Below are 20813 nucleotides of genomic sequence, written 5' to 3' on the forward strand. Positions count from 1 at the left end.
GTACAAGCAGATAGCCCTAAAATACAGTATTCAAGGACTCAGCTGCAAGTTTAAAATGTCCCAAAAAATTCATCAACAACAGGAATAAAACCAAAACCTATACAGGAGGTGGCTCGGTCATGTCTTCCAAAACAGAATCTCAGGGGTATATTTACTAAAGTGTGTGTTTTAAGAAGTAGAGATATTGCCCATAGCAACCAATCAGATTCTACTTATCTATCTAGCACCTTCCAGAAAATAATAGCTACAATCTGATTGGTTGCCATGGGCAACATATCTCCACATCTAAATACCCGCACTTTAGTAAATATACCCCCTCATAGTGCAAAAGTTCCCCCACTGCCTTCCAAAAAATAGATATATCTAACTTGAAACAGTCACTATAAATGGTAGCTGACAGGCGACATAAAAATGACGTTGATGTAATAGAATATACACCATGGGAAATGTTCTACGTGACTTCTATTAGCAGTCGATATTGAATCAAGCGGCTTCAGCCCACTGCTTACCTTCAGCTGTTGTAGGTCAGTTTCAATCTTTGCAATGTAATGTAACATCTGTTTAAACATCTCTGACGATGCTGCAGGCTCGAGGAGCCCAGTGATAGGAGGACTCAGCCGATCTGCTGCGCATGAGGGACCTGCTTGTTGGTCAGAGAATGTGCATTGCATAGAAGTTTCTGAGCAACTATAATCTTCATCTGTGGAACTTTCCTGCATGTTCTCATAACCATCCAGAATCAGGTATTTCCCTGCAATGAGAGAGGCGCAGATGGAGATTAAAAGCCAAGACAGACAATATCGCTCTCCAGAGCACAAAGTAGATATTAACCTGATATCCGAAATTGCATTTCCTCCAAGTGTTTCTCTTTAGTGTTTTCCTTTGAGTGTTCATTGCTTTGAGGCTCCCGAGCGTAAAAAAACTGTTCTCCGCTCTCTTCTGGGACCTCTTCTGTCACTGCAGAGCCTGTACAGCCATGTTCCGAGTATTGGCTGTCAGTTTGGTGCTGCAAAGTGGGCGGTCTACTTAAACAGGTCTCCCTGCTCTTCTTCCGCTGGTGGTTGAGGCCTAAAGGACGTGGCTGTCGGTCAGTCTGTGCCATTTGTTCCTGGGTGTTCCGACTGCAGAAACGATGGTAGTTTTCAGATTCCTCTTTCTGGAGAAGCATGACCTGCTGCATTAGTAGCCTTCTGAGTAGTTCCACTGCAGAAAACAGACATTAGGTTTTAAAGGGTTGGGAATGAGATACCGGAGGTCGGGATGCCGTTGGTCAGAATACAGACGGCGGCATCCTGACAGTGGTAGGTAAGTAAACTACATCTAACCCTAACCTAACCGTCACGGTGCCTAAACCTAACCTCCCCCTCCCCGCAACCTAAACCTCCCCCCTTAGTGCATAACCCCTCCCTATGCTGGCGGTCGGAATACTGGTGCCGGGATCCGGACGCTGTCGGGATTCCGGCGCCGATATTTAGACCGTCGGCTGGGATGCCGACTAGATTACGGTTTTAAAACCAAAAATCATAAAAGCAGAGCAAGCCTCACACCTCAATGCTAGCACCAGCTCAGTGACACATTTCTGAAAATGACAACAATTAAAGCACAAAGCAAACAGGGTCCTGCATATCACACATAAGTTATAGCTGAACACAGGATGCTCAAATTATTTTAATACTGAAATTGCTATCAGAAACCTGGTGACTGTAAAGCAGGGGTGGGGAACCGCTCTTCTGCCGAGGGCCATTTTGATATATATAACACTATTCGTGGGTCCGGTGCAGGCCACCCCCCCCCTCCGTGTGATGTCACCTAGGGGTGGGGCAACAATTGTCAGTGATTACTGCAATGCCTGGAGCATCCTGAGGATGCTCCGGGGAGCTGTAAGGGCAGCGGTATGACTGTCTGAAGCATCCTAAGGATGCTCCAGGTGGCACTGATGCATAGATTCTGGCTACAGGGTGCCATTCTAGGCCCCCTGCTAGCTAGATGAGGCTAGCAGATAAAATCTCCAGGGGCCTTATACGGCCCCCGGGCCTGAGGTTCCCCATCCCTGCTGTAAAGCATTCATTTTCCTTCTTTACCAAGAGTGATTTAGATCAGTGGGTCCCAAACTGGATGCCAGAGGCTGGTTGTCCAGGAACAAATCAAACTAATTATGGTCATGTGATAGGCAAATGTGGCCGTCAATCACAATATATGTGGGCAAATATAAGCGCAACCCTGTCCACCACCACACAACTGAACCTAAGGATGTCAAAAAAGCCTAATTGAATTAATATTTGCTGAATTTGTCAATAAGAAACTTTTGAACTAGGGGTTGCCATGAAAAAAAAAAAAACTTGATAATTAAGGGCGCTGTGATTCAAGAAAGTCTGGAAACCACGGAATTAGATTATTTTCCATTCTTACTCACAGTTTCTGAGTGCGTCCATGGCCCACGTGTGCTCCAGGGATGTCTTACTGGGAATATGACTGGGGCTGACAGCTGGTACTGGTGGAGGTACACTTTGCATTTGAGGCTGTAGAATGGTGCTCTCAGCAGTGTTTAGCTGGGCTGGATCTTCACTTTCAATTTTGCCTATGAACAAACAAAAAGAACATTATTACAATGTCACTGCATCCTGGCAGCACAGTGGTTAATGATACTGCTGGTTACAGCAATATAATAACAAGTATTATACATGTCTGCAGTCCTAAAACTCAAACTAGAAACCATAATAACCTCAAAATATATACGTGCACATGGAGAGTGAGACAAAATCTAGATGTAAATAATGGATGGGAACAATACATATGGGATGACAAAACTATTATGCTGTACATAATACATGAGGCAACACTTCCACATCTGTTAGTACAATATCATAGCATTCCGTATGTGCCACATAGATTTATAATACACACGAGAGTGATGTATCAGAATGTAACTACCAGTCCTAACCTCTGCAGCAGACAGAAGCTAAACAAATCACACACATTAAACAAAACTATTTAAGCAAATGCATGAAAGCGATAATAAATAACACAAGAAATATATAGCATATTCTGCACAAATCTATAAATCCGGCATATTAGGTAGCAGAATTATATATATATATATATATATATATATATATATATATATATAGATAGAGAGAGAGGTCTCCCTCGTGTGTATTCTGACACCTTTCCATAATAGCCAGTATCAACTTAATTTGTGCTACAATAGCTCTTCTGTGGGATAGGACCAGATGGGCTAGCCCTCGCTCCACATGCATATCAATGAGCCGTGAGTACCCATGACCCTGTTGCCGGTCCACCAGTTGTCTTTCCTTGTGCCACTTTCGGTAGGTGGAAACAGGATGCACCTGAGCTCAATTTTGAGCTTTACGGCAAAGGCCGCGAATACTTATGTACATGTGCTTTCTTGGTGTGTTTTTTTTTAATTATATTTTCAAAAATCTCAAAAAAAACTTTTTACACGTTGTCATTATAGAGTATTGTGTGTAGAATTTTGAGGACAAAAATTAAATTATTCCATTTTGGAATAAGGCTGTAACAAAACAAAATGTGGAAAAAGTGAAGCGTTTTGAATACTTTCCGGATGCACTGTACATATACAATATATATATATACATATATATATATATATACATACATACATAATATATATATATACACACACACACACACATACACACATACACAGCACAACTTTTTAGAAAACCTTCGTTACTGAATTCCAGGTACAGCCTGAACACAGAAGTGCACTAACGTGGCATTCACCTTCGCTCAGCCAGGAATACGAATCAGGAGTGACTTGGAATCAGTGAGACAGCCAACAAGTTCTCCACTACCAAGTGTGGCAGGCCCAAAACCATTGCCGAGGGTTAGGTGGAGAATTTAGTTGCTTAGTGCCCTATTTCATACATCTATAAATGAGCATGTTAAGTTACCACCATTAAAAATGCCAGACCTATATCAGCTGTTTTGATGGGCAATAGTGAAGAATAGAACAAAATACAGTAGCCATGGATGGATTGCATGCGATTTGCATACTGTATTGGTAATTCCTAAAGTCTGTATTTAAAAACCCTATGTTCTAATATCTTCCATGGTGTTCTTACACTACCCCTACACCTTTGAGTCTGGATTGAACAGCAAGGTTGCAGAGTGATTAGCATTGCTGAATCACAGCACTGGGAGACACGAGTCTGAATCCAACCAGGGTTCTATCTGTGCGGAGCTATGTACAGGTAAGCTCAACGCGTTTCTGTCCTCATGGGACTTTTCTGAAGGCAGAAATGCGTTGACCTTACCTGTAAACACAGCAAATCCATGAGATGTGTGACCACGCTATCAGCTTGTGGTGACGCTTCATTCCTGTTTCCACTAACATTGGAATTGCACGCGGTTATACCCCTTTCTCTCCGGTACAAACATTTGCTGTTCCAATAAGCAATGTGCAAAGCAAATGACATTTTAATGAATCTATTTTATGCGAGTGTACATTTTTAAGGATCTGGTGGGGATTCCTGCATAAACATATTTCACCAGGGCCGTTTTGGCATTAGAACTTTGAAGATCAAGTTTAAAATAATAACGGCAACACAGTTATTAACTAACACTATAACTGTTTTGGCATTCTCCCATCGGCATAATGCTTTCGATATATTGACTATTGACAGTATTAAATGTCAACCACATGCATGATTCATGTGGTAGGGAATATAACTAAGCTACACTAGGACTTGGACTGATGTGAATGCCTAATGGCCCGTACACATGGGTCGATCAGACAACGAGAAGATATCATTGTCTGGTCGTCCTGCATGTGCTGGATGTTCGATATCAAACATCCAGCACATGCACCAACCACCAAACTACTATAACGACCCGTGATCTATAGTAAACAGGCTAACCTGGTTGATATCAACCAGGTTGGCCTGCATGCACGGGCGATGGTTGATATCAATATCGACCATTGTTTGGTTGTTAGAGGGGTTGAAAAAAAGAATATAAACAATCAAATTATATCATTTATATCATTTTTTTAAGCAGGACCGTGTTTATGTACCATTAGTATTATCTGCAAAGCAATTTATATAATAATAATCATAATAAATAAAATATATAATGGTTATACCCGTACTTAAAACATACTTAGTTGTGATTAAAAGGTAAAACAGCCCACTCCATCCTCTAGTAATAAAATAGATTGATATGTAATCCTGTACAAAATACTGTGTACAATACAACAAACACCTATAATATAAATAAATGCACACAATAGACATTGTCATAAGACTAACTATTCAAACCTTAAGGCTCTCTCAGTGAAAGGTCATCTGTACAGTCACCAAATGAACGGCTTTTTTCCCCGCGTTTGTGGTGATTTATGCGACACATTTATTACATGGAGGTTGTGAATTATGTTGGCTAATGATTCAGAACATTGCTGTGTTCAGGGAACTCTTTTTAACAAATTTGTCAGAATCAGACACGTGAAGCCACGGCAGCGTATGACTAATTTATGTGAGGCCTCCCGTCCTGGTTTATCAGATATCTGAGGGAAATAAGCGTGCAGGTGTCAGACCGACATGAGAGATTTAATTTTTAACAGGAAGCTTGTGAAAAAAAATCAGACTGTAAAACTACACAGGTGTGTGTGTGTGTGTGTGTGTGTGTGTGTGTGTGTGTGTGTATATATATATATATATATATTATTTTTTTTTTACTTTAGGTGCAGTTGGGCGGTAAAGCTCTCAGAAATTTTCAATCAGACAGATGACGGATGTAAATGAATATTGTGACCGCACATCCCCCTGAGAATTTAACTGACCCCTAAAAGTGTAAATACCACATCAAAGTCCAAACTCCTATCACTTTACAACCACCCTGCTCATTACATTAAATGTGACAGCTTTTCTAGTAAAATACCTTTTGGATTAGCTTCATGAACTAAATTATTCATGACAGTGGAGGATCATAGGGACATTCACTATAATTCACACTTTTGTGTATAAGAGGTGTGAGCATTAAATAACGAGACTCTACTTGTAAAAAATAGACCATACTGCGCGAGTTAAAAGCGAGTGTGGGGGGGGACGGGACATTGACCTTGGACTATCTCAAAATAGTTTTGCAAGTTTCACCCCGCTCGCCCAGTGTTTGAAGATGTTTAGTTCGAAAGTAGAGCAACGTGTTAACTTAAAAGATTTAGTGTAATTGAACAAAACGCTCACCAAATCTTTCCGTATGCTAACCGAGGCTTAAGGGGCGGATTGTATGTCACATGAATGTGTGTTTCAGTGGCACAAAAGATTTAGTGACGGTCGTGAGGATGTTGAAGATGATGAACGTCCTGGGAGGCCTTGCACATCAGAAAAAAATTAAAATGTGGAAAAAAATTGAGAACACTGTTCAAATTACCCATCGACTCAGCATCCGAATATAAAGAATCAACATTACTAGAAAAATGTTCTAACAACTTTGTGGGAAAGAATCGGTAGAAAGAGGCCCGGAGTTGTGGAGAAATGGTTTCAGCCTCCATCAGTGTCGGACTGGGGCATGAAGGGCCCACTGGGGGAATGCAGTGATAGGGGCCCATACTTAGTAAATACTGCTAGTGAATGCATGCTAATGTACCAGATTAATAGCAGCAGTGCACTGAAGAAAATACACAATAATACTGTGCAGTATAATTCAAGTGCACTGTCTGGAACCTGATCCCTAGAGGAGGGGGTGGGCCCTCAGGCAGTGGGGTTCACTGTGGATTTCCCCTGTACCCCTGTTGGCCAGTCCGACCCTGTCCTCCATCAGGACAATGCACCAGCCCACACATCTCTCTCTGTGAAGCAGTTTTTGGCAGAGAAACATATTGCAGTGCTAGAACACCCTCCATACTCGCCAGACCTAGCACCGTGTGACTTCTTTATTTTCCCTAAAGTTAAATCTGTACTCAAAGGATCCCGATTTGCATCAGTTCCTGAGGTAAAGAAGAAAACATTGCAGTTAAGACAGCCGACAGATAATGAACTACAGCGCGGCTTTGATCAATGGAAAATAAGAATGCAGAGGTGTGGATGCAGAAGGGGAGTACATAGAAGGGGAACAGAGTTAAAATATACTTAATATAATTCAACAAATTATAGCATCAGTCTCGTTATTTAATAGCCACACCTCGTATAAGGTTATTATTTCTTTCACAATGGGCAACGTGTGCTTAAAAGTGAGCTGCTTTACTAAAGCGTACTTACTGACTCTCTGAGGTTTGCCCCTTTAATAAGGGCCACGAGTAAAATGCGGACCTGAGATTACCGCAGAGACACAATAATACATACTTCAATGCTTTTCCAAATACGGTTTTAATAAGATATGGCACACATATACAGCGCATCTGGAAGGCATTCACAGCGCTTCACTTTTTCCACATTTTGTTATGTTACAGCCTTATTTCAAAATGGAATAAATTTTTGTTCTCAAAATTCTACACACAATACCCCATAATGACGTGTAAAAAGGTATTTTTTTTAGATTTTTGCAAATTTAATAAAAAAAAAACAAAAAAAACTAATGCTGCATACACACGTAACGATTTTGTTAGTGAATGATTTTCATTCAGTTTTTCCTTTGAAAAAGTGAATTATTTTTAGAAGTGCAATGAACGATTTTTTCAACGATGAAAGAAAAATGTTCCTTCCCATAATGAAAATCGTTAAGTTGGTCAGTCAGCAATGAACGAACTACAAACGGGAACACACATGAACGATTATCGTTCATCGTTATAACTCAGAAACTGAACGACTGAACGATAACGACGTCGTTATCGTTCAAAAAATCGTTACGTGTGTATGCACCTTAACAAATCACATGTACATAACTTTCCACAGCCTTTGCCATGAAGCTCAAAATTGAGCTCAGGTGCATCCTGTTTCCACTGTTCATCCTTGAGATGTTCCTACAGCTTAATTGGAGTCCACCTGTGGTAAAATCAGTTAATTGGACATGATTTTGAAAGGCATACACCTGTCTATATAAGGTCCCAACACTTGACAGTGCATGTCAGAGCACAAACCAAGCATGAAGTCCAACGACAGGATTGTCTCGAGGCACACATCTGGGGAAGGGTACTGAAAAATATCTGCTGCTTTGAAGGTCCCAATGAGCACAGTGGCCTCCATCATCCGTAAATGGAAGAAGTTCAGAACCACCCGGACTCTACCTAAAGTTGGCCAGCCATCTAAACGGAGCGATCGGGGGAGAAAGGCCCTAGTCATGGAAGTGACCAAGAACCTGATGGTTACTCTGTCAGAGCTACAGCATTCCCTTGTGGAGAGAGGAGAACCTTCCAGAAGGACAACCATCTCTAAAGCAATCCACCAATCAGGTCTGTATGGTAGCATGTCCAGATGGAAGCCATTCCTTAGTAAAAAGCACATGGCAGCCTGCCTGGAGTTTGCCAAAATGCACCTGAAGGACTCTCGGACCATGAGAAACAAAATTCTCTGGTCTGATGAGACAAAGATTGAACTCTTTAGCGTGAATGCCAGGCGTTATGTTTCAAGGAAAGCAGACACCGCTCATCACCAGGCCAATGCCATCCCTACAGTGAAGCATTGTAGTGGCAGCATCATGCTGTGGGGATGTTTTCAGCGGCAGGAACTGGGAGACTAGTCAGGATAGAGGGAAAGATGAATGCAGCAAGCACAGAGACATCCTGGATGAAAACCTGCTCCAGAGCGCTCTTCATCTCACACTGGGGCGACGGTTCATCTTTCAGCAGGACAACGACCCTAAGCACACAGCCAGGATATCAAAGGAGTGGCTTCAGGACAACTCTGTGAATGTCATTGAGTGGCCCAGCCAGAGCCAGACTTGAATCTGATTGAACATCTCTGGAGAGATCTGACAATGGCTGTGCAGCGACGCTTCCCATCCAACCTGATGGAGCTTGAGAGGTGCTGCAAAGAGGAATGGGCGAAACTGCCCAAAGATAGGTGTGCCAAGCTTGTGGCATCATATTCAAAAATACTTGAGGCTGTAATTGCTGCCAAAGGTGCATCAACAAAGTATTGAGGAAAGGCTGTGAATACTTATGTACATGTGATTTCTTAGTTTTTTTTTTTATAAAATTTGCAAAAATCTAAAAAAAAACAACTTTTTATACGTTGTCATTATGGGATATTGTGTGTAGAATTTTGAGGACAAAAATGAATTTATTCCATTTTGGAATAAGGCTCTAACATAACAAAATGTGGAAAAAGAGAAGTGCTGTGAATACTTTCTGGATGCACTGTACTTTATACAGTTTAACATTAACAAACAAAAAATGTACAAACACGTTAGAAAAGCTACTTTGGCAAACAAACACTCAAAGATGAAAATTGTCCTTAATACTGTATTAACACTATTAAAAACTTTCAATAACAATTTCCCATTTGTTGGGTGAATTTTGCTAGTATAGAATCAATTAGAAATAAGCAAAAAAACAAACACACACATCCATCAAATTCAACCTTCATTATCACAATCTGTAGTCAGCTAACTGCTGTGCGGCTGCACACATCAGCGTGGGAAAAGACAAAAAGCGACATCGCCCGTCGGACCTGCACCGGCAAGTGTGTATGCACTTGCCCATCGCCAAGTGTGTATGAACTTGCCGATCCCGGCACCCACACCGGAACCAGCCGCACGATAGATTGCGCTGGGTACACATTGCTAACTGTGTACCCAGCATTAGGGCCTGATTGAGAGATTTACACTACTGCAATCATAGCTGTGATTTCGCAACTGAGAAAATATGCAGTTTCCAAAGCTTACCCCTATCATAGGGACGCCTGCTGCTGTCCTCTCATATCTGTCTGATACTGTCCACCAGCGAAATGCGTGCTACATGCAACTAGGGATGTGCAGGCTCGGATAGGTTCGAGTTTGCACGTGGAGTTCGGATTTTTCCCTCCAAAAAAACGGAACTCAGAACGAGGCAAAACGTCATCTTACATGGACGAACATCATCATTCCTGGACAAAAGACCAGGAATGATGATGTTCGTCCATGTAAGATGACGTTTTGCCTCGTTCTGAGTTCCGTTTTTTTGGAGGGAAAAATCCGAACTCCACGTGCAAACTCGAACCTATCCGAGCCTGCACATCCCTACATGCAACGTTACTGCGTCAGCGGCTGTGACACTAACTTTTGTATGTAGATGTACCTGAAGTTGCACACAGAATATAGGCATGCCGCATATAATTGTGCGTCCCATTCACATCGCTTTGCGAATACAACGCATTTGGAGGGAAAAAGTACGAAAACATGCACGCTGCTATAGAGTTGCACAGCGATTACGCATTAAGTGTAATGTATGTGAAAACATCTGTAGCATAAAGAGTGTAGTATTTGTGTGAAACTGTGTGATCAGTTTTAGCTCCGTTTCTTAATGACACATAGAAGTGCAAAAAAAATAAAAAATCCAAGCAAAAACAACAACAACAAAAAAACAAAAACCTTGCAGTACACACATGCGCATAGCACAAACCTTTCTGGCTCAGTGTACGATTAAGTTCCAAAAGAGCGACAGTGAAAAAATGTAGCAAGACCACTGAAGCAAAACACAAATGGGACAAAAGATACTTCTGTGCTTACTGCCAGAAGCAAACAGTAAAATTAAGTCAGAAAAACAGGTCCAAAAAGAGACCTGAAGATCAGTCAGCATGCACCAAGCTTCTCCTATTGACAGCTGAAAGTACAGGGCCTAAAAAAAAAATGCCAACAAAATGCATTAAGACTGTATACAGTATGCCGGCTTCTTAGAAATGATCCCAGTATGCATACATTTAGATTTATGCTGTACATGACACATGGTCATGATAGGATTTCTAGACAGCCGAGCAGCTGAAAGAACTAGCACAATTTACTTTCGCAGTCAATGAGTTAGACCACAGCACTGAGACAGATTCGCTTACATGGTTGCCGGTCTAAAGAAAGTGTATGGTTTTGAAGCATCTAGAAACAAATAGGGAACACCAATTATTGGCTCTAAAATTGGTTATTGCCTAATAAGAATCGCACAGCTTGTGGTTGGAGAAAGGAGAACTAGTCTGGTGTGGAGCGCTGCTATAGGTTTAAGAAATGCAATCAACATATAGGGGTCTATTTACTAAGCAGTGTTAGGAGACAGAGTGAAAAGTGATAAGGTGCCAGCCAATCAGCTCCCAACTGTCATATTTCAAACACAGCCTGTGAGATGGCAGTTGGGAGCTGATTGGCTGGCACCTTATCACTTTTCACTCTGTCTTCTAACACTGCTTAGTAAATAGACCCCATAGTGATAAAGCTAATGGTATAAATTTAATAGAACATACACATAGATAGATAAAAATTACTAACAATATGTATCAACTTAAAATAAATATTGACCATAGAATAAGAAAATAATAATAAAAATACAATTAAGCATACATAAAAAAGACAAAGATGGGGGCCCCAAACTCTAGTTTTCACATGGAAATAATACAACAAAGTATCTCTTATGTTGTAACACAAGTGTAGGATAAAAGCAATATTGTTTCTATCTGTGGTTACAATAGTAACCTAATTCCCCACAGTATTAAGATGAAACTCTTTGGTGAGCCTATGCACGATATACTGATGATTGTTTCCAACAAATGGACATTTGGCCTTGGCCACGTGCCTTGGCCACGAGATAGTTTCTCATAAATTATTGGGTACATGTCTCTGGTAATCTGGATACATCCATACACATGTAATCACTGCTATTGGCGTCTCCCCGTGTATTTACCTCCAGCAAAAATAAATAAGGTAAAATGTGTCCTACCGTTGTTCTGATGGTAAGCGTCGCAGAGTTGGTCAGGCTCTGCTGACTGGTAGGGATGGTCCGTGGGAGACGGTGTGAATTCCCGATGCCACACGTAGGTATGTGTGGGCTGCTGTAATCACAGCACAGATCCCCCCGGTCTTGTCTCTGTATCATGAGCCGGAATCTGTGTGGTCCGCGGTGCACTTGTGACCACCACGGGCAGGAGCAGGTGTATCCACCACGGGCGGGAGAACACGGGACGCTGAAATGCAGTGGACGGGGAATCCCAACTACGTCAGTGTCAAGGGATGTGGCTGACGCGTTTCTCGGCTAGTTGCCGTTTCTTCAAAAGGAAGCATTTTGAAGAAACGGCAACCAGTCGAGAAACTGCTCCTGCCTGTGGTGGTTACAAGTGCACCACGGACCACACAGATTCCGGCTCATGATACAGAGACAAGACCGGGGGGAGAGAATTGTGATTACAGCCGCCCACACATACCTACGTGTGGGATCGGGAATTCACACTGTCTCCCACAGACCTATTTGTCATCCCTACCAGTCAGCAGAGCCTGATCAACTCTGCGCCGATAACCATCAGAACAACGGTAGGACACATTATACCTTATATATTTTTGCTGGAGGTAAATACACGGAGAGATGCTAACAGCAGTAATTACATGTGTATGGATGTATCCAGATTACCAGAGACATTTACCCAATAATTTATGAGAAACTATCTCGTGGCCAAGGCACAGTTCTATAAAAATGTCCATTTGTTGGAAACAATCACCAGTATAATATCGTGCATAGGCTCACCAAAGAGTTTCATCTTAATACTGTGGGGAATTAGCTTACTATTGTAACCACAGACAGAAACAATATTGCTTTTATCCTACACTTGTGTTACAACATAAGAGATACTTTGTTGTATTATTTCCATGTGAAAACTAGAGTTTGGGGCCCCCATCTTTATGTCTTTTTTATGTATGCTTAATTGTGTTTTTATTACTATTTTCTTATTCTATGGTCAATATTTATTTTAAGTTGATACATATTGTTAATCATTTTTATCTATGTGTATGTTCTATTAAATTTACACCATTAGGTTTATCACTAATGGGTCTATTTACTAAGCAGTGTTAGGAGAAGTGAAAGTGAAGAGTGAAAAGTGATAAGGTGCCAGCCAATCAGCTCCCAACTGTCATTTTTCAAACACAGCCTGTGAGATGACAGTTAGGAGCCGATTGGCTGGCACCTTATCACTTCTCCTAAAACTGCTTAGTAAATAGACCCCTATATGTTGATTGCATTTCTTAAACCTATAGCTGCGCTCCACACCAGACTAGTTCTCCTTTTATCATTGTATATACAGAGGGTCAGCTCCTCAGTGGTAGACAGTGACAGCACAGATCATTATACATTTAAGTATAGCGCCTCCTCTTTTTTGTTTCTTCTTGGTTGGAGAAAGACTCAGTGCTGACTGTGTAACAAATGACCAGGCTAGAAATGCTATCACTTGCACCAAACAGAACTGTCATACGTCAAGCCATGGCCAAACAGACAGCTGCCAGCAAAGACGACACTGTGACACTGCAGGAGTTCCTGAAGATTCCTGAGGGAAAGACAAGACAAACGCTGGAAGGAAGCCCAACCCTTTCTATGTAGAAGATGAGGAGTGACGCTTTAACAACCCAAATCATACTGACCAACCGAAGACGAGACGCAAGACCTGCAAAACTACACTAAGAAAAGCCCATAAATATACACAGGTCTCCTGTTCCTGACCAAGGGCGCAGAGAGAAAGGGGCAAGGATGGGGAGGGTACAAATTATAAGGACCTGGCAGTGTAGGGGAGGCATGACCATGTCACTGTGATACTACGACCAAGCCCCCTGCCATGCACCATAGTTCTGTATACAGAGTGGCCACACCCCCGAAGTCTCCCCAACTCTCTGACCCGCAGTCTTACGAGTTTTCCTCACCTGAGCTGGGCGTAGTGATAACTCCTCCTTCTTGCTGCTGATGATGATTCACCTTCTGTTTTTCCCCATCTTCATGTTCCTCCCTGAAATACAGTAGAACAAAATCAATATTTTCTTCCTCTCCTCAGTCCTTAGCCCTAAGGACTACATACCCCTCTGCGCTACAACACAGTCATGTTACTAACTCACCACTGTCCAAAATGCCATTTTGTCCTTCAAGAACCAGGTTTTTCCTTATATTGCATTTAGTGCACCTATCCAAGCATGGCCTCATGATTATTTAGTGCACCTATCCAAGCATTGCCTCATGATTATTTAGTGCACCTATCCAAGCATTGCCTCATGATTATTTAGTGCACCTATCCAAGCATTGCCTCATGATTATTTAGTGCACCTAGCTAAGCATTGCCTCATGATTATTTAGTGCACCTATCCAAGCATTGCCTCATGATTATTTAGTGCACCTAGCTAAGCATTGCCTCATGATTTAGTGCACCTAGCTAAGCATTGCCTCATGATTTAGTGCACCTAGCTAAGCATTGCCTCGTGATTATTTAGTGCACCTAGCTAAGCAAGGCCTCATGATTATTTAGTGCACCTAGCTAAGCATGGCCTCATGATTATTTAGTGCACCTAGCTAAGCATTGCCTCATGATTATTTAGTGCACCTAGCTAAGCATGGCCTCATGATTATTTAGTGCACCTAGCTAAGCATGGCCTCATGATTATTTAGTGCACCTAGCTAAGCATGGCCTCATGATTATTTAGTGCACCTAGCTAAGCATTGCCTCATGATTATTTAGTGCACCTATCCAAGCATTGCCTCATGATTTAGTGCACCTAGCTAAGCATTGCCTCATGATTTAGTGCACCTAGCTAAGCATGGCCTCATGATTATTTAGTGCACCTAGCTAAGCATGGCCTCATGATTATTTAGTGCACCTAGCTAAGCATTGCCTCATGATTATTTAGTGCACCTATCCAAGCATTGCCTCATGATTTAGTGCACCTAGCTAAGCATTGCCTCATGATTTAGTGCACCTAGCTAAGCATTGCCTCGTGATTATTTAGTGCACCTAGCTAAGCATGGCCTCATGATTATTTAGTGCACCTAGCTAAGCATTGCCTCATGATTATTTAGTGCACCTAGCTAAGCATTGCCTCATGATTATTTAGTGCACCTATCCAATCATTGCCTCATGATTATTTAGTGCACCAATCCAAGCATTGCCTCATGATTATTTAGTGCACCGATCCAAGCATTGCCTCATGATTATTTAGTGCACCTATTAAAGCATTGCCTCATGATTATTTAGTGTACCTAGCTAAGCATTGCCTCATGATTTAGTGCACCTAGCTAAGCATGGCCTCATGATTATTTAGTGCACCTAGCTAAGCATGGCCTCATGATTATTTAGTGCACCTAGCTAAGCATTGCCTCATGATTTAGTGCACCTAGCTAAGCATTGCCTCATGATTTAGTGCACCTAGCTAAGCATTGCCTCGTGATTATTTAGTGCACCTAGCTAAGCATGGCCTCATGATTATTTAGTGCACCTAGCTAAGCATGGCCTCATGATTATTTAGTGCACCTAGCTAAGCATGGCCTCATGATTATTTAGTGCACCTAGCTAAGCATTGCCTCATGATTATTTAGTGCACCTATCCAAGCATTGCCTCATGATTTAGTGCACCTAGCTAAGCATTGCCTCGTGATTATTTAGTGCACCTAGCTAAGCATTGCCTCATGATTATTTAGTGCACCTAGCTAAGCATTGCCTCATGATTATACTGGTTTATTTCCCACCATTTACAAAACAAACACATTCGGTCCATTTCTACATTAGGTTTTATTCACACATGTCCACGTCTCCTTCTAGCTATTATTATTACTTCCTATCACTATTCTGGAAACTAAATCAAATCTATTTACAAAGGAACTTTTTCACAGAACCTTTCCCCGCCCCATACTTACTCATTGGCAATCCCTGGCGAAACTGCTGGCCTGGGTTTGGCCATACGTGTTATCAGATCCTGCCACCTGTAGAAGAGCAAACATGTTATCCACACATACATACATACATACAGGGTTTTCAAAGTTTTATTATTTCTATTAAAATAAACATAAAATGAGAATTCACAAAACATTCACTTTCCATTTTACATAGAATGAAGCCAATGTCGTAGAAGTGCAAAGGAAAAAAAACTATGTAAATCTCTAAATAGGATACATATACAAATGTTATCCAGTATTTGGCATTTGCTGGTGCAGTTAAAGAAGAAAAAAAGATTACAAAGAGCAATTACTAATCATGTTAATAACTAAGTGTCAGAGGTTGAGTAGTATAAACAAGAAGATGTAAGATGGGTGCTCGTGGGACTCGAACAACCAAAACCCAACTGTCCATCCACTTCTACCAAATACTGTATTCTCAAATTTTCAACAGAGTTTCTACCTGTGAAAATAAATCTCTCAACTAAACATTATTATTGACTAGTTTAATCCAATCCCTGGCCCCATCAGCCATCCATGATCTAGCAATACAGACCTTCACTCGCATAAAAAAATTCTGAACGTAATGTTGTGTTCTTCATATTGGCAAATTGAAACCCAAATACACATACAGCAGGAGCTAACCATTGTGCCTGAACTCCAGTTCTACTGACACAATAAAAGGACTGTATCCCAGAAGCTATGAATGTCAGAAGTAGCAAAAAAAAGCGCTGAGGCACCGCCACATTTTGGACAGTAGGAGGCCCGACCACCAACAGAATTTCGCTGTACCAGCAGATGACAAGTGCACCCTATGGAGAATAAAACCTTGAACCTGCTGGAATTTCAACAAAAGAGCAGAATTGTAGGAGCTCAGAAGCATCATATCCCAATTGTCATTCTGGAGAAGACCAAGGTTGGCCTCACACCTCCACTTAATGTGGCTCATTTCACCAATACCTGAAGTATTTAACAAAAAGGAGTATACAACAGATATTAAATTTATTAAACCTGCACCCGCACTGGGACACCAGCTGTCATTGACAGCCGCTCCCAAGAGAAGAGAGTCGATTTGATCTTCTGCCTGCTGTTTTAATACGCAAGACAGCAGGCCCTGGTGGAAAAACTCTAAAGGAAACCAACAAGATAATGAAAATGAATTACTAACAGTTGAAGAAGTGCATGTAAACACTTATAAATGCAAGTTATGCTTTAAGACCTTTGCTGCTAATGACAAGTGGGGCTTGTCCTTCACATAAACATCTAGATCGCTGAAAACGAGTCCCACTTGTCCTCTGCAGCAGCGGGCAATGCGTTCTTTAAAAATCATCGGAAGTGCCGACGATGCAAGACAGAAGAAAAAAAAAATTGGTGGGGGATGAAATTTCCGTCTATCTCCCACACCATATAACGTAGGAATATGGGAGTACATTCATAAAAAAGAGGGGATTCCTCACTTTCAAATGGTGTGCCCACATAAAAGCAAATATCTGGTAATCACACTGATCACCAGACATTAATCCCCTGCACTACAGGAATATAATGTAGTCCAGGCATGGGGGAAGATCTCCCCTAACCTGGCCACAATTAAGGGGCACCCAATTTTGAAAGGGGGAGGTCCCCTCCTTATATGTTGTCGCTCCTTAGTACTTATTGTCTTTTGATATTGCATATGTGTGGAAGGGCACTGTGACCTTTCACCCCCATAATGACAGCTGCGACCTAGTGGGTACTCATATGAAAGCAGGGAGTCCCCACATTGTGCCCCATTCCACCCCCATACTGGCCTGTACAAACATGGAGACGCCCTCCCTTGTACGAGGGGAGTCTCCTCTTTCAAACAATGTGCACCATTAGTAGTTATAAAATAAAATAAAAGTGATCCCTCCTGTAATGTTGTAGGTTGTCTAGTTTATAAAATGGTTTGGCATTGTTGGGCTACCATATTTTTCCTACACACAGGAAAAGTTTAAATCGACACAGTGAAAAATTGGGAACAAAAAAATGCATTTTCATGTCAAGGACAAATTTTTTTATTTTTTTTTAGCAAAACGTACACAAAATCCTACTATTCACTATTTTGGAAAGGTGGACAAGAAAAAAAAAAAAAAAAAAAAAACACGTTTGCTTTTAGTCAACTTTTTTATTTTCTGGCTATTTGGTTTTTTTGGTATCTTAAAACATCTTCTGGAAAAAAAAAAGGTATATTTTGTATTTTGTTACTGCATAAAAACAAAATCACTGATATTGATGTTGGAATGTAACAAGTGCAAAGGTGAAAAAACGGCCACAGCAGGTAAAGGGTTAATGCTCACTTGGTTTCACGAAGAAAAACAAAAAATTTTGTACAAAGTCTCTTTTAGACTTTCTGGCAAACATATATTTAGCATCAAAACAAATTACTTAAAAACAGCAGTATTTACAGCTACTCTTTTTAGGCAATAGGGAAATATATGTTGAAATGTTGCAATATTGCACACACAATACAGTACATATAAATGATAAATAAGTGCTTAGCCAAACACTTCTTATGGAGCGTGAGATATCTGGTTCAACATTTGTTACTTAGGGGATTGGGATGGTTGTTTGACAAAAATCATACCTTGGCCTAATGAAACAGATTCATTCCTCTGCTCATCATAAACAAGTCCCTCAAAACATAACCTGCTGACGTAATGTAAGAGGCCAATTCAATTAGTGGGGATGGCTGCGAGGTAATCGTGCTTCAACCGTTTTTCAGGCACCGCACAGCAACCAACATCGGAAATATTTCTCTGCACCCCGTAGAGTTCCACAAGACACTCTGCAATGATGCTGTAGCGTTATTCTCAGCTATTGGGGTAACTGAACATACTGCCCGCTCATCCCCAGGAACTGCATACGGGCCGTACAATTCAGAAACCTCTTGCTTTAGATTACCAGTACAAAAGTAAGAAAATAACAGTCTGACCTTTCCAGATACTGTTCAACTCAGTAGGTTCTAGTGATTACAAAATACGCGCTATAACGTGTCTTCACATGCTACAGCAGGTACTGCTGTCTGTCTGCCACAGCAGCCAATAACATCCTCAGTGTCTACCCAACCAACCGGCACCGGCAGAGTCTCCTCATCCAATGACCTGTGACCTCCGTCCTTTCCTCCCTGCCTACCAGCGTGCCTGTCTGCAATATAAATTTAGTTAGCACGCACTCCAGACTCTGCATAGGGCATCTTCCAGCATCGCTGTTGGTGGTGCTGTGCCCCTCCACCAGCCAGCTCTCTGCACGCAGGAGGCCGGGCAGGTGGACACTGCCCAGGAGAGGAGGGAGCTGGAGATCTACACCAGATTGCTGAGGGACAAGCTAGGGCTGCAACTCAAGCTAAAGGTGGACAACAGTGAGGTGGCCCGGGGTCCCAGCAGGGGGAAGGAGGTAACCACTGCCCCAGCTGCTATCCTACCCCCAGCACTGCCCCCAGTATTGCCTGCCCCTAACCCCCTCCTTGCCCCCCAGTACTGTCCTAGTTGCTAACTACCTTTACCCCCTCTATACCCCTAAGCCCCTCCTTGTGCCAGGTATGGCCCCCAGCTGCTATCTACCCTTAACTCCTTTCTACCCCCCAGTACTACCCAAGCTACTATCTACCCTTACCCCCTACCTACCCCCATACAGCCTGTCCTAGCACCCTCCTTGCCCTCAGCACTGTTCCAACTGCTGTCAGCACTTACCCCCTTCCTACCCCCAGCACGGCCTGCTCTTACCCCCTCTACCCCAACTTCTCCCTGCTTTAACCCAATTGCAGTCCCCAACACTGCCACCTGTCCCAACTGCTGCCTACACTTAGCCCCCTCTCTCCCCCCAGCACTGCAGCTGTTAGCTATAAGAGACTAAGGCAATATATTTATAAGCATTATCTGTACTGAAAATATGAGTGTGACTTGCTATAGTGTACAGTATGTGTAGGGCATGTGGGGTGGTCTAATGGCATGTGGGGAGCTCAAAAGCATAAATTGTGATGAAACCCAGAAAGTGCAGTAGGACCCCAATTTATGAAAGTGAGGGGTCCCTGGGACCCACATTTCTTTTCACTCAGTGCGATCACTGGCTTCACTGGTGTTTTTCTATGCAGAAAACATTGTTTGAAAATGTAAAATTTATTTAAGACAGAACTAAGATTGAACGTCAGTGTCACAGCTGAAACAAAACGTCAAATTCATAAGGTAACGGAAAGTGGTAAAAACTTACACATTCTTCTCAGACACAGTGTTCGCAATCAGTTCATAAATTTGTGGCCCGTTCTCTGACATGGATATTACGAAGAATGCCTTGTTATCTGCAAAAGAGGCGCAAACACAAAGAGGATGTAAAACGGTGGGTGAAGGCAAATAGATTTGTTGAGCATGTGCTCTATACATAGCTGAGCTGTACGGCGTATCCTAAGACAGGGATACTTCTATGTTTAACCACTTAAGGTTCAAGAGAAAACGCTTTTGTATATTAATACATATATCAGAGTCTGTGTATTGCTTCATTAAATAATAAACATCTGTTATGCAGGCCACTGTGGCGGTTGTATTTTTCAGACATCGCTGATATTTCGTCGCTCTGCTTGTTGCAACACATCGTGGCGGTGCATCTCCAGAACCTGAGCGACTGGCGTGTATATGTGATCATAAATTCTCTGCGCAGACTAATGGATGTAAACACTTGGGTATTGCAAGGGATATCACAGCAAGCATAATCATCAGGCATTTCCTCATCATTTGTACTTCTCGTTCTATCAGATCACCTTTGTATATTGTGTGAGTGGGGGAAGAAGAAAATAAACTATACAACAGAACGCAGGAATACATTGATCTTTGCTTGCAAAAACCAAACAACCACAAAAATCCCACAGGAAGAATAAAAAATAAAAAACTACTAAAAAAACAGGCAAGACTAGCAAAACATTATTTTGTTCCTTACATAGCTAATTTTGTACATCTAGTTCAACACCAACAAGTAAACTAAGAATTCAACTGCATAGATGCCGAAAATAAGGGTGTAACAAACATGTTTATGT

At 41.8% G+C, this 20813-nt stretch overlaps 1 protein-coding gene across 3 annotated transcripts in view; it reads right to left on the reverse strand.

Annotated features, from left to right (window-relative positions):
• The window catches only part of ARHGEF12 (Rho guanine nucleotide exchange factor 12), a 247100-nt gene that overhangs the window by 17252 nt on the left and 209035 nt on the right, over window positions 1–20813 (reverse strand). For all 3 annotated transcript variants that reach the window (XM_088458720.1, XM_088458721.1, XM_088458719.1), the window contains 6 exons: window positions 19997–20084; window positions 15755–15820; window positions 13780–13862; window positions 2414–2578; window positions 832–1203; window positions 510–751 (listed from right to left, as the gene is read on the reverse strand). In XM_088458720.1, the coding sequence (XP_088314846.1) occupies window positions 510–751; window positions 832–1203; window positions 2414–2578; window positions 13780–13862; window positions 15755–15820; window positions 19997–20084 (1016 nt within the window). The remainder of the gene's footprint in view (window positions 1–509; window positions 752–831; window positions 1204–2413; window positions 2579–13779; window positions 13863–15754; window positions 15821–19996; window positions 20085–20813) is intronic.

This window comes from Taudactylus pleione, unplaced genomic scaffold, assembly GCF_031769625.1.
Source record: "Taudactylus pleione unplaced genomic scaffold, aTauple2 ptg000848l, whole genome shotgun sequence".
Taxonomy (NCBI): Eukaryota; Metazoa; Chordata; class Amphibia; order Anura; family Myobatrachidae; genus Taudactylus; species Taudactylus pleione.